At 36.8% G+C, this 12,375-nt stretch overlaps 1 protein-coding gene across 1 annotated transcript in view; it reads left to right on the top strand.

The window, feature by feature from the left end:
• The first annotated feature begins 10,610 nt into the window (after positions 1–10,610).
• The window catches only part of LOC140743748 (ecdysone-induced protein 78C), a 97,454-nt gene continuing 95,689 nt past the window's right edge, over positions 10,611–12,375 (top strand). The window contains exon 1 of the mRNA XM_073075297.1: positions 10,611–10,861. Within this exon, the coding sequence (XP_072931398.1) occupies positions 10,749–10,861 (113 nt within the window). The 5' untranslated portion in view covers positions 10,611–10,748. The remainder of the gene's footprint in view (positions 10,862–12,375) is intronic.

The following is a 12,375-nucleotide window of genomic DNA, read 5'->3' as shown; positions in this document are numbered from 1 at the left end:
TTTTCGTATTTAAAAGTGTAATAATAATAATTATCGTATTTTGCTGGGATTAACTGACGCTATTTCCATATTTGTACTGTGCATGAGCGGATAGTGTGACGGTTAATAGGCAGTTTTTTTATTTAAACAATTATATAGCGTCTGTACTAGTAGGTCCCATCATGATTTGTAAAACTGATGATGAAAAACTATAAGAAAGTTAGACGTAAAATACTGTAGGCGCACAGCCCTAACGCGAACTCTCGCCCAGCGCACCTGTATGCAGTGGCGTAACTATACCGTTTGAGGCCCGTGGCAAATTCGCCGGGTGGGGCCCTCCCTTCTTTCTCTCCTCCCCCAATATAAAGAAGCTAAACAAATGATATAGTATTTTTTTATTTTACAATAAATTACTATGTGAAGTAGGTACGAACGATATAATTATAAAAAAAAAAAACATAATAATTGAGAGCGAATTAAAATGAAATAACAATTTTTGTCTTAGTATCAAACAATTATTAAAATTCCTTTTTTCTGGCTTTTTGTTCAGCAAAAGTATTAATGACATCATCAAAGTTTAAACTTCGGGCCATGGAATGTTCGATGGATAAAATAGCTAAGCCGCTTAACCTTTCCTGTCCCATAGAATTTCTTAAATAAGTTTTTATCAATTTCAATTTCGAAAATGATCGCTCGGCACTAGCCGTAGTTACAGGGATGGTTATAAATAGCAGAAATGCAGTGCACACTTCAGGAAAGCTTGAAGAAATGAAATGGTTTTTTATGATCAATAAGTCGGCAAGTTCTGTTATAGAAGATGATGTTTCTATTTCGTGTCGAAAAGCGGATCTAAAACTGAGAATTTCCTTAGCAAACGAGACCGATATGTCTTTGTTATATAGATTGACAAATACTAAAGCTTTTTCTAATAAATCGTTATCATTTAAATTTCGCAAAGTGGCAGGTTGCAAGACATTGAAATTGGAAACAACTTCATTCATTCCAAGGAAACGCGATCTCAATTGATTAATGATGATGTCTAATACACGATAGAATATGTTCACTTTAAAGAAGTTTTCAGAATCTTGGAGACGTTCATCCTCACAAAGGAGATGTTTCATTTTCGGCCATCTCATGTACACTATATCTAAAAAACACGAATAATTTGTATAATTGAAGAAAAATACACATATATTTTGATGACCTAAAGTATTCCTGTTTAAAAATATTTAAATAAGCATTCCTCATTGAAATATTAAATATGGCGGGATACTGTCAATGTCAAGTTTTCAAAACTGTCGATATCGGTCAGGGAACCTATGTGTACCCCACACACCACCACCACCTCTTTGGATGTCGGTAATTCTGTATTTCGCTGTTTTTGTCGTAAAGTTATTGTTACCTTAGTACTTTACAACCTGGCTTTTGTTTTGGGTATCCCGTCATTATTTCTGAATTTAATTAATTATTTATAATAATTATAACAAAACCACCTTTTAAATAGTATCTGGTTTTATAGATGTAAATGACATGTCAAATTGAAAAAGAAGAAGTTGTCAATTTGATATGTGTAAAAGTGGATATATACATATTATATAATAGTGGACTCCAATGTAAACGTTAAATAAATATGTACTGATGAGAAGATTCCATTTCAATCCTGAATATGTTTCTGCTCTGTGCTGCTTACGATTTTGGACTGATTCTTCCTTACTTGTTTACCCAGCTTATGTTTTATGGACTCTTGTGATTTTCGTGCGATCGCTGTGGATTGTGTTGACAAGGATTCAGTATCATCAGGTAAAATATACATCAGTTAGTTGTATTAATCGTGAAATAATCGTTAATAATTTTAAACTAGGGAAGGTAATCTTTTTACATTTCTCTTTTTTTAGATAATTACAATAGCAAGACAAGGACATTCTTGGGATGACAAAATAATCGGTTATTATTGCAACTGCATCGCTGGGCAACGAACCGTACTCGTAGGTAGTTGCGCTCGCATTATGATCATTGTTTGATGTTTGGGCTGAGCTCGTCACAGGATATTACAGAACCTGCTTCATGATTGGATGAAAATATTGATAAGGGAAGATATTGAAAATGAATAAATAATGTATCTAAGTGAAGAATAAATAAAATATTATCTAAATGTGTAGTTAAAGTTGTTTTATTTACACACTTAAATGTTTTAACAAAAAAAAAATGTTATAGAAGTACATATTTTGGTATGCTTGTTTTAAGTCAAGATTTAATATAATTAATGTTTATCAAATATAGGTCTTGTTTCTCAATACATACAATACAATATTTATATATCTACGCCTATATATATAGTAAGTTAAAATAGAATGACAGATGACATTTTTACGGTAATCACTACCGCCATGATGTTTTTCCACTGTTGTGTTGCAAGTTTAAGTGTAAATTATTGTTTTTAAACAATTAAACGAACACGATTTGAAGAAAATGAACCCCTACGAATTGTTCTTTGCATGTTTTCTTAGTTTTTAGTATAGTGTACAAAAGGTGGCCGGGAGCCCATACATTTTGAAACATCTCCTTTCATCAAAATGACGTTTCACTTTCCTCTGACGAGTTTTTGAAAATTCCGGGTTTATAGACCACTTTACTGCAATATTATTCGCTTGCATTTTCAAATCTTCAAATTCTTTTCGGTACTTTTCAAGGTCTTCCAGACAGACTTGCAAAAGATTTGAGGAAATGGAAAGATCGATGTTCTTAGATTGAAGTGCTTTAGAAGCCGCGTCGATGGTCTGTAATATTTTACAATGGAAAACCAGTAGAACAATAAAGTTGTAGTTTTCCAGCTTCTTCTTCAGTAAAATAGCTTCATTTCTCTCATTTGCTTTGGAACTTAATAAAATAGTTTTTGTCAGAGCTTTTTGAATTTCAATAAACCGAACTTTTAAAGCAAAAATGGCATCGAAACGGCCTGCCCATCTGGTTCGATTTAATGTTTTTAATGTTACTGGATTTGACGGTTTTGAAGACACCCCCATCTCGCTTTCTTTGTTAGTTACAAAGCTTGATAATATATTCCATCTTTTTATACTATGCCCAAAAAAATTATAAATCTGTTGCACAGTTTCAAAGAATGTTTGCATTTCTGTAACCTCTTTTACCGCATCATTAACAACCAAATTTAAATTATGAGCAGCACAATGAACATACACCGCATTTGGTTCGATATCTCTTATCAGTTTTTGAACTCCGCCATAAGTGCCTTTCATGTTATTAGCTCCATCGTACCCTTGCCCACGACACTTGTGCAGAGAAATATTTTTGTCATCAATGGATTTTATTATCTGCTTGGATATTTCTGAAGCAGTTTGATCCTTAACTTCGTGAAATCCCAAAAATGTTTCTTTAATTACGAGCGCCCTTGGAGTTCCATTCTAATCTTTCTCGATAACGCAGTAACGGTAAAGTTCACACAATTGATCTGTTTTGGCAATATCTTGAGTAGTGTCAAATATAATGGAATAAAATGGTGCGGTGACTATTTCATTTATCAGAGCTTTTTCTACTTTTTGAACCAGAACAGCTATCAGCTCATTTTGTATTTTTGGACTTAAGTATTTTATCTGGCCCTTTGGTTTGCTCAACAACTCATGTAAAATAGTATCGTATTTGAAAAACAAAAGAAACATGTGTGTGTGAAATGCATGGTAGTGTGTGTAATGTTTTATTTATTGATTTAATGTACTTTATAAGCATTATTAATGAAAAATGTTAGTGTTCTGCACTTCTCCTACACATAAACTATAAGTGTGCCAAATTTTATGCTCCTGCGTCCGCGCATTTTTCGTAAAAAGGAGTCCAAAGCTTTGGACGTATTAATATACAGATTAGGATCCTTCTGTGTTCGCGGCCCTCTCTGACCAGGGGGCCCCTTTTGGCTCGGGGCCCGTGGCATTTTGCCGTTTTGCCACCCTATTGTTACGCCACTGCCTGTATGTATATAATTCAAGGACAGGGCCGAGTTTCAATACTGTATAAATCCTTATACGGTGCCCCAGGGCAGAGCCCGACCGGGGCATCGCGCTCGGAGTACTCCGGTTGTGTTCCATCGGAGATCCCGGAGTTCTCCACCAAGCGCTAAGGACGGCCACCCCACGTTGTCGGGTACCTTTTGAAGGTTTCCCTCGAAAAAAAAAAGAAAAGGTCATTGCCGGAGCCATAGTTTATCCGCTATATTTTCTAGATTCGCTGACTGGGGCGTGTGAGGCAAGACTGTTGGTATTAACTCAACTTTATCCTAAAACTATAAAAGGGATATTGAACAATCTGAAAGTTCACCTACTCACTAAGAGTGCGAAGTTTGTTTACTTTATTTACTATAATTGTTTAGAAAGTCATTATTTGTGAAAAGTCTCTTTGACGTGATTTTGAAAACTTAAGGAGCTATGTCGTTGACAGAGCTCGAGACCCATAAGAAAATCTAAGTATCTCACGGAAACTGTACATTTCTCCAAGATATAAAGTAGCCTATGTCCTAATACTTAATTAATTTACCTATAGAGAAAAATGTTCTATATTCCTACTATGAAGGTGTGGCGGTAGTGGCCACACGTAGTCGAACCACATGTGGTTCGACCACCTTTAACATAACATGAACAATGGATGTATTTATTTTAGAAATACCCATCTTGAGCTATTTGAATTAAAATGTATGGTATTTCTCCAAAGATTCGCTGACTGAGGCGTGTGAGGCAAGACTGTTGGTATTAACACAAGTAAAATCACAAAATTAATTAATGAAAGTGCATAGGTACGTATTTAGCTTTAGTTACTGTTACGGCTGTAGTTACGTATTTTACTATACGATTCTAATAAATAAATAAATAATATGTTTTCCTGTACATTTTGTGTAGAATAACGATGTTTAGGCTGATATGTTATTGCTTTCTAGCTTTCAGGGTTGCTTGTAGGATTAGATTACTTCACTATAAATATCTGAATAATGTATTATAGGCATTTAACATAATGTACCATACATATATTATGCACAAAAGCTTTTAGACTATTTAATAATAACATATAGTGCTTATAGCTTATTATCAATTTTTAACCGACTTCTCAAGAGAGGTTATCTCTTGAGAAATCGGTTAAAAATTGATAATAAGACGACGCGTATATATTTTTTATATATGTCCAGCGATTTATTCCCGATGTCGCGACTGATTGACATGAATCGAACACCATTGTATGGGGCTAGTTATACAAAGAGTCCCAATTCGTGGAAATTTGAAAAATTTCGGTCGTTTTCTCGTAAAATCGCAAAGCCCCGATTTCTTATAAACTGAAATAACTCGAGTATTTCTTAACCAATTTCAATTTTCTTTTCTTTATTTGAAAGGGTGTAGTGTTATTTTTTATTTGAACGGTAGTTTCGTACCTTGACATAATGATGATCTGATGATTAGAACTTTGAGTTATGGGACGGAACTCATCATCACTACCCCTGTTTTTTACATATTTTATGATAACTTACCTTCTGCTTACCCAATTCTCATGAAACTTAAAATGAACATTGAGTATTTAGATTAACATGAAATGGTGGAAAATTGACCTTCTACTCTTCAACCCTGGTGATGTAGAACTACCTCTTGCCTAAACCATATAAGTTAGGAGCTTACGTATATTTAATAAGGTTGATAAGCAGATATATATGTTGGAAAATTCGACATTAAACTCATAATGCAAGGTTGCTTCTCGCATAAACCGTATGAGTTATCTATTTGATGCTTTCGGATATTTATAAACAGTTTTAAAGCAAGCAAAGCAGTTTTAAAGAATTTATAGTGATATATGATGAAAAATTTGAACTTCAAACTTAACAAATTGACAAATTCTTGACGCAGGGACACTGCTACACCCATAGATATATTATCCTACTGACGCTACACTACAGTAATTTGACGTTTACTGTTTTCTAATATAAATAAAATAAGGTTTCTAAGCAAATACATTTCCGTCAAATGATGACCTTGAAGTCCTTAAACCTGATGTAGGCATACAGCACGCTTAAACCGTGGGCACATTAGTTTTTAAGCACTGACTTTGAGCCAATATTTTTTATAAGGATGTTTCATTAGCGCTTATTATTTTATTAGCGCGTTATGGTTGCGGGCGGTTCAAGGTCCCACTCTTACACTGTTTGTCCACTGCACCGTCACCGTCATTTACTATAGCAGCTTGTCCACCGAACGTCCGTCACCCGAGCACCGTTATCCCATAGTAAATGTATGTGCACGCTAATTCGGCGCCGTGATTAATTATCGGTATCGGCTCGGTATCGTGGTTGGTGGACAAACAGCGTTACCGCCCGCAACCCCGAAAGCCCCTTTTAGTCGCCTCTTACGACAAGCAGGAGATACTGTAGCCCTATTCTGGTCCCGGAACTACAGGGACAGAAATCAAAGTTACCTATATACTAATCAACATTTCAAGCAACTGTAGTTCAAATAATTTGTACTGCAGTTGCTTGAAATGCCGTTTATTAAAGTGACCAGTCGGTAAGAAGTAGCGCGTAGCACTCGTAGCTCGTAGCACCTTGCGTCACTCCACTAAACGTGCTACGTTCATTTCATGCTTTCTTGAAACTTGAAACCATTTTCTTACAACCACAAGAACTGCGAGTTGTTACTTAAAATATATATTTTTTAAATGAAAATCATTTCTGTTTCCGCAACTTGCGGACTGTAGCGATCGAACGTGGATCCGTCCATAAGAGACATATGTGTGCATAATTATTTATTAACATATTTAACATAATATCGTTCATGAACGTGCCCTGATGTGGAATGAATTTCCTCCTCACGTATTCCCGAAACGTTATTGGTCTTTAAGAAGTTGCAAATGTCCATAGGCGACGTTTACTACTTACCATCAGGTAGCACGTCTGTATTATCATTAGATTGCACTATAAAAAACAAAGATAAAAGAATATTAAAAAAGAAAACTGAAATTTTATGCTGTCAATTTTTGTTTTTGTATGCAACAACATAGAACTAATCTAATTTTGAAATAATCTTTTATTTTCTTATATTACATTATTGCAGTTACTTTCCAGCTTATGGAAGCCATCATAATTGTAATGTAATCTTAACTTATGATTTAAAAGAATGTCTATCAACCTTTTTTTTTTTCTTAACAAGGGGGAAACCTTCAAAAGATAACCGACGATGTGGGAGCGACGCCGGGTTATGTGGGATTCTTACGGCACTAAAATCCCCCCGGTGGCCGTCCTCAACGCTTGTTCGAGAACTCCGGGATCTCCGATGGAACGCAACCACCGGAGTCCTCCAAGCGCGATGCCCCGATCGGGCTCTGCCCTGGGGGAGCAGTTTTCGCTGCTCCCGCACCATCTGGTGTTCACGACGGTATGCGACCACACATACCGCCGTCCTTTCCGGGATCGCTTACTGGACGGCTCGAGCTCCCACTCTTGCCGCAAGCAACCGGAAGCCCCCTTTTAGTCGCCTCTTACGACAGGCAGGAGTTAGCCCTATTCTAGTCCCGGAAGTACAGGGACACCGCGCCGTGGGGCGCTATCTACGCCTTCGGCGTCTCCTTCTCCGCGCGGGATCGGCGCGCTCCCTGGCCCGTTCCACGTCCTCTTTTGCCAGCATAACGCGGTCGCAGAACGCGACCACGCTATCCCATGCTTCGCAAGAACGGACCATTGCCGTAACAACAGCCTCCGGGGAGAGATCTGGCCCTATGTGCTGCACCAGGATCTGCCGCTCGGGTTGCCACGCTGGGCAATCCTCGAGCGTAGGCTGCGCAGAATCCTGGGCAAGTCCACAATGGTGGCACCGCGCTAAGGCCTCCCTGACAATCCTGTGCAGATACTCACCGAAGCAGCCATGTCCGGTGAGCACATGTGTCAGTCGGTAAGTGACGCGATTCTTTCTGTCTAGCCAGGCTCGGAAGCTGGGCAGTTTGACCACGCGTTGGCGTGCGCCCCGTGGCTCCTGGAGCCTATCACGCCAGCGTCTAAGGGCGCGCCAGCTGGCTCTCTTTCGGAGCACTTCGACCGTCTCATCGCGTGGAGGGTGGGCATTCTGGCGGAGACCGCGGATCTTAGATCCAGTACCCTTAGTATGTATTTTTTTACATATTTGCCCATACATTTCCAATCAGCGCCCCTAGCGGACTGTATCAGAACTGATTGGAAATGTATGGAAAATATGCAAACAATGTAAAAAAACACAATAATTTTTGTCAAAACGTTAAAACTAAATAAATTTCATATGCATGTAAACTCAATGTTTTATACAAGTTCCCAATTTCGGCGCGTTTCACGTTAACGGAGAAAGTAAGATTATATTAACTATTATGGATATCGTTTTCATTCACCTACTTACAGCCATAGATTAGTAAAGATTACTCTCACTACTAACAAGAAAATGTAACCAGTTTTGAGAATTGAAATAGTTGCGTAAAAAAGTTTTGCCACGTCTCCGTGCTAAAATGTCCCTAAAATATTTGAAATAATTATTTATTTATTATGTTAATTACGCAGTATTAGTTATTTATTCGTAAATTTTCTCTAAAAATGTTTTTATTTGTCAAGAATTCAAAAAAAGAACTTACTAATAAGCCGTTTGTGGCTTCATTCAATTTCAAGGCGGCGAAGTATCTTTACTAATCTATGCTTACAGCATGCAGGAAGTACTGCATTTCATATTTGATTTTCCATTTGATTTACATAATGTAGAAAATAATGTTGTTATGTACAACACTTAGTATATAATAACTGTATAGACTTTGTGTTGAAAATGCGTCAAATATTTCTCTCTATTATTAAGTATCTTCGAATGTTTAACATTTACTGTAATATAACTAACTAAACTACCCCTAAAAAGTTTTGCTTACGCCTTTACAGTTCGCAAGTTTTCAAAAGATAAAGTTTTACTTTAACTTTACTAGAGTGGATAAGTCGGAAGAATTACATAATAAGCCGCTTGGTCTCGGCTCTTCATTTCTTGTTTACTTTCAATGAGGGGGACCATGGGGCTGGTAATTGGTTTGATTTCTCGGCTTGTATGGTTAGCGGCACTGAAACACATTGACCTAGAAGGCAGGTGTCAGTTTGTTTCTGCCCGTGAACCGGGAAGTATTTTCAAGGTTAAAGTAACGCATGCGCCCAGAAACTTTGCTCCAGACATTGTAACCTTATCAGGGCGGCTTTTTATATTCTTCAGTATTTTTTTATATATACATTTCTTTGATATGATTATGTTCGTTACCTATATAGAGTACTAGGATAGCATGTATTTAACATAAAAAAATTATAGTAAGCCTCTGATAAAACTAAATGCTCCTTCTTTCCTTCCTTTTTACGGTCCCGTGTACCATAATTTTTAATATTTTCTTATATCACTGTGTATATAGTAATAAAGGTATAAAAATACGTATTTTTTTACTTGTGATAAAACAAAGTAATCCCAGCTTACGATGGAATTAATTTAAAGTCTATCTAATCAAATCAAATCAAATTTTTTATTCAAAATAGGTTCTTTACAGAGCACTTTTTGAATGTCAATATAACTACTACCACCACTTCACAAGGTGTTTCGTTATGGAGAAAAAGCGGCGAAAGAAACTCCATAACACACATCTTTAAAAAAATATATGGTTTTGACAATGTCAACTTAACGTAATGGTACATGTGGAGCTGGAGCTAATTCAGGCCACACCGTTTTGTCAGTCAAATAATCACTTACTTTATAGTACGCTTTTTTACATAGCGTTAGTTTAACGTTTGAACTTTTTTTCTGTGAGATTCAAAATGTGGTCGGGTATTTTATTGAAGTAGCGAATACAGTTGCCCATGAAAGATCTAGCCACCTTACATAATCTATGTTTAGGAATTGCTAATTTATTTCTATTTCTGGTATTAAAGTTATGGTGATTACTATTTTTTTCAAACATATCAGTGTGTTTTATTACATACATAATATTTTCATAAATGTATTGACTATGCACCGTCAATATATTAATAGTGGGAAACAGTTCTCTTAGGGACTCACCACGCCGCAGACTATATATTGACCTTATTACTCTTTTTTGAATAGTAAATATAGAGTCTATGTCAGCAGCACTACCCCACAGTAAAATGCCATAAGACATAATGCTGTGAAAGTAATTGAAATAGACAAGTCTGGCAGTGGGGATGTCTGTTAACTGTCTAATTCTTCTGACTGCAAAAGCTGCAGTACTAAGTCTGCTGGACAAAGCAGAGATGTGGGGACCCCACTGGAGTTTAGAATCAATGGTTATCCCCAAGAAAACAGTTTCATTGACGAATTGCAAAGTCTCACCATTTAGAGCGACATTCATCCCCGTACTCCTTACATTTGGTAGCATAAATTTAATACATTTAGTTTTATTAGAATTCAAGAGTAGGTTGTTTGTAGTGTGTTATCATATAATATTCAGTGAAAAATCCACATTATATAACAATGTTGACATTAATTCCAGTTCCCCATAATGCATAACTACCGAGTGGATACGCGGCGCAGGGTACCAAGTACCTATATAAATACGCCTGAACAAAGTCAGTTGCAACCAGCACCGCCCACGGCCGCCTCAGATATCAATCCCAAGCGCGGTTACCGAATAACGATACTTTCCTCCTTTCCGCATGACGTTAAGTTTGAAAACATAACCTTTATACACGTCATAAAGAAGCGCTTGTTTTTGACCGGCATGACAAAATATTCTTCCCAACCACTATGAGTTTGAACTTCCGTTTCTCGTACTTCCGTGAAAGTAAACATTTCAAAAACGCCGGGGCTAGTACCGTAGCGGAGGCCACTTCTTCGACCCGAGATGAAGAAATATACACGTAAGTAAAGTTTATTTTATTTTTATCCATAATGAAATGAATGACATAAAGGGTGGTAATTTGAAACATTTGGTGTAGGTAATGGTTGGGTAAAATCGATACATCAGCTGACGGCCTTCGCGCTGTCCTTGAGCCGGCTGGCCAATTCTAGCAATTATTTACTCTAGCGATACAATGGCATAACTGTCTCCGAATCGTGAAGTTGATTGCGTTCAAGGTCATGGTCGAGTACTGTCTGGCTTTATTATTTATGTTGCCCTTGAATTCTTACATCAATATTTTGTCGTTGTTGTGTATAAGTTGGATGTTTTTTTAATATTTGAACAGTAAGTAACATGCCTTTTATTTGTTTTTGTAGTGTTGTCAGTTATCTATTGTTATTTGTTACCCTGAGTATGTATCTTCAAGTTAAGCTGAAACGAATATATTTGGCTTAAATGAACTTATGATAAATTACTTATTGTTATTAAAATCTATCATTTGGTTGATAACATGCTGGGCCTTAGGCTTTTGATGAAATTATCACCCAAAATTGTGGAATTAGAATGCTTTCGCTTGTATTCCTTTCAAATGAAACGTGTAGGTATAAAGTACGAGCATAAATTTAGTATATAAATTTAAGAGGGAACTGGGAAATTAAATGTAGGTAGATAGAACTTTATTTTTAGTTTTTTTTTTTCATTTTGATTGATATTATGATCATCTTAGGACATCGGTAAAAGCTTATACAATTACCCTTTCGAATCATGGTGAGTGCTTAGAGAAGACGGCTTAAGACAGCTGGTAACTGCCTGCAACCTTAGGACAATTTGGAGTGATTCCTAATATTCTCGAAGGTATGTTAGGCACTTGGTCAGCCTCCTAGACTCACGCTGTCAAAAGTAGACATGGTAGAAGTCTGGCAGTTGAGTGATTGTGAATAATGCGAGAGTGCAAAAGGGTATGTTATTAGCAATTACCCGCGACTTCGTCTGCGGAATTTATAAAGACGGGAATATTTAGAAGTAAGTCTCGTGTTTCGACGGCGACGTAATTAAGTATGGTTTTACTATATGGATGTTATAAACATTTGCCTTACTAATAATATGATTAGTTCCAATTTATTCGTCAGACACAGCAGAGTATCTGTGAACGACCTCAAATTACCTGCTTGTAATATTGTCCCAAGGGGGCGTTCAAGTATTACGTAACGTATTTTTTCTTGTAAAACGTTATGATGCGTTACAGGGGCGGGAGGTGGTCTTTCATAATACACGTTACGTAACATTTTTCTTGATAAAAAAAAATAGGGAATTAAAACTCCTAAATTGGCAACCCTTTTCATTTACGTTTTACGTCGAATCCCTTGAATGAGCGGGTTCAGCCGAACTAAGTCCTGAGTATTCTGAGTTAGACTAAGTATAGTACAGTATAGCAGTATGTATGCTTTGACTATACTTAAACTAACTTAGAATACTCAGGAGACCTAGTTCGGCTGAACACGTTCATTGTATAGTCTGGTTGTCATTTTTAAT

Source organism: Epargyreus clarus, unplaced genomic scaffold (assembly GCF_041222505.1).
Source record: "Epargyreus clarus isolate Ecla_fem2 unplaced genomic scaffold, WU_Ecla_fem_2.2 ptg000007l, whole genome shotgun sequence".
Lineage (NCBI taxonomy): Eukaryota > Metazoa > Arthropoda > Insecta > Lepidoptera > Hesperiidae > Epargyreus > Epargyreus clarus.
This window is presented reverse-complemented; position numbering and strand designations above follow the sequence as displayed.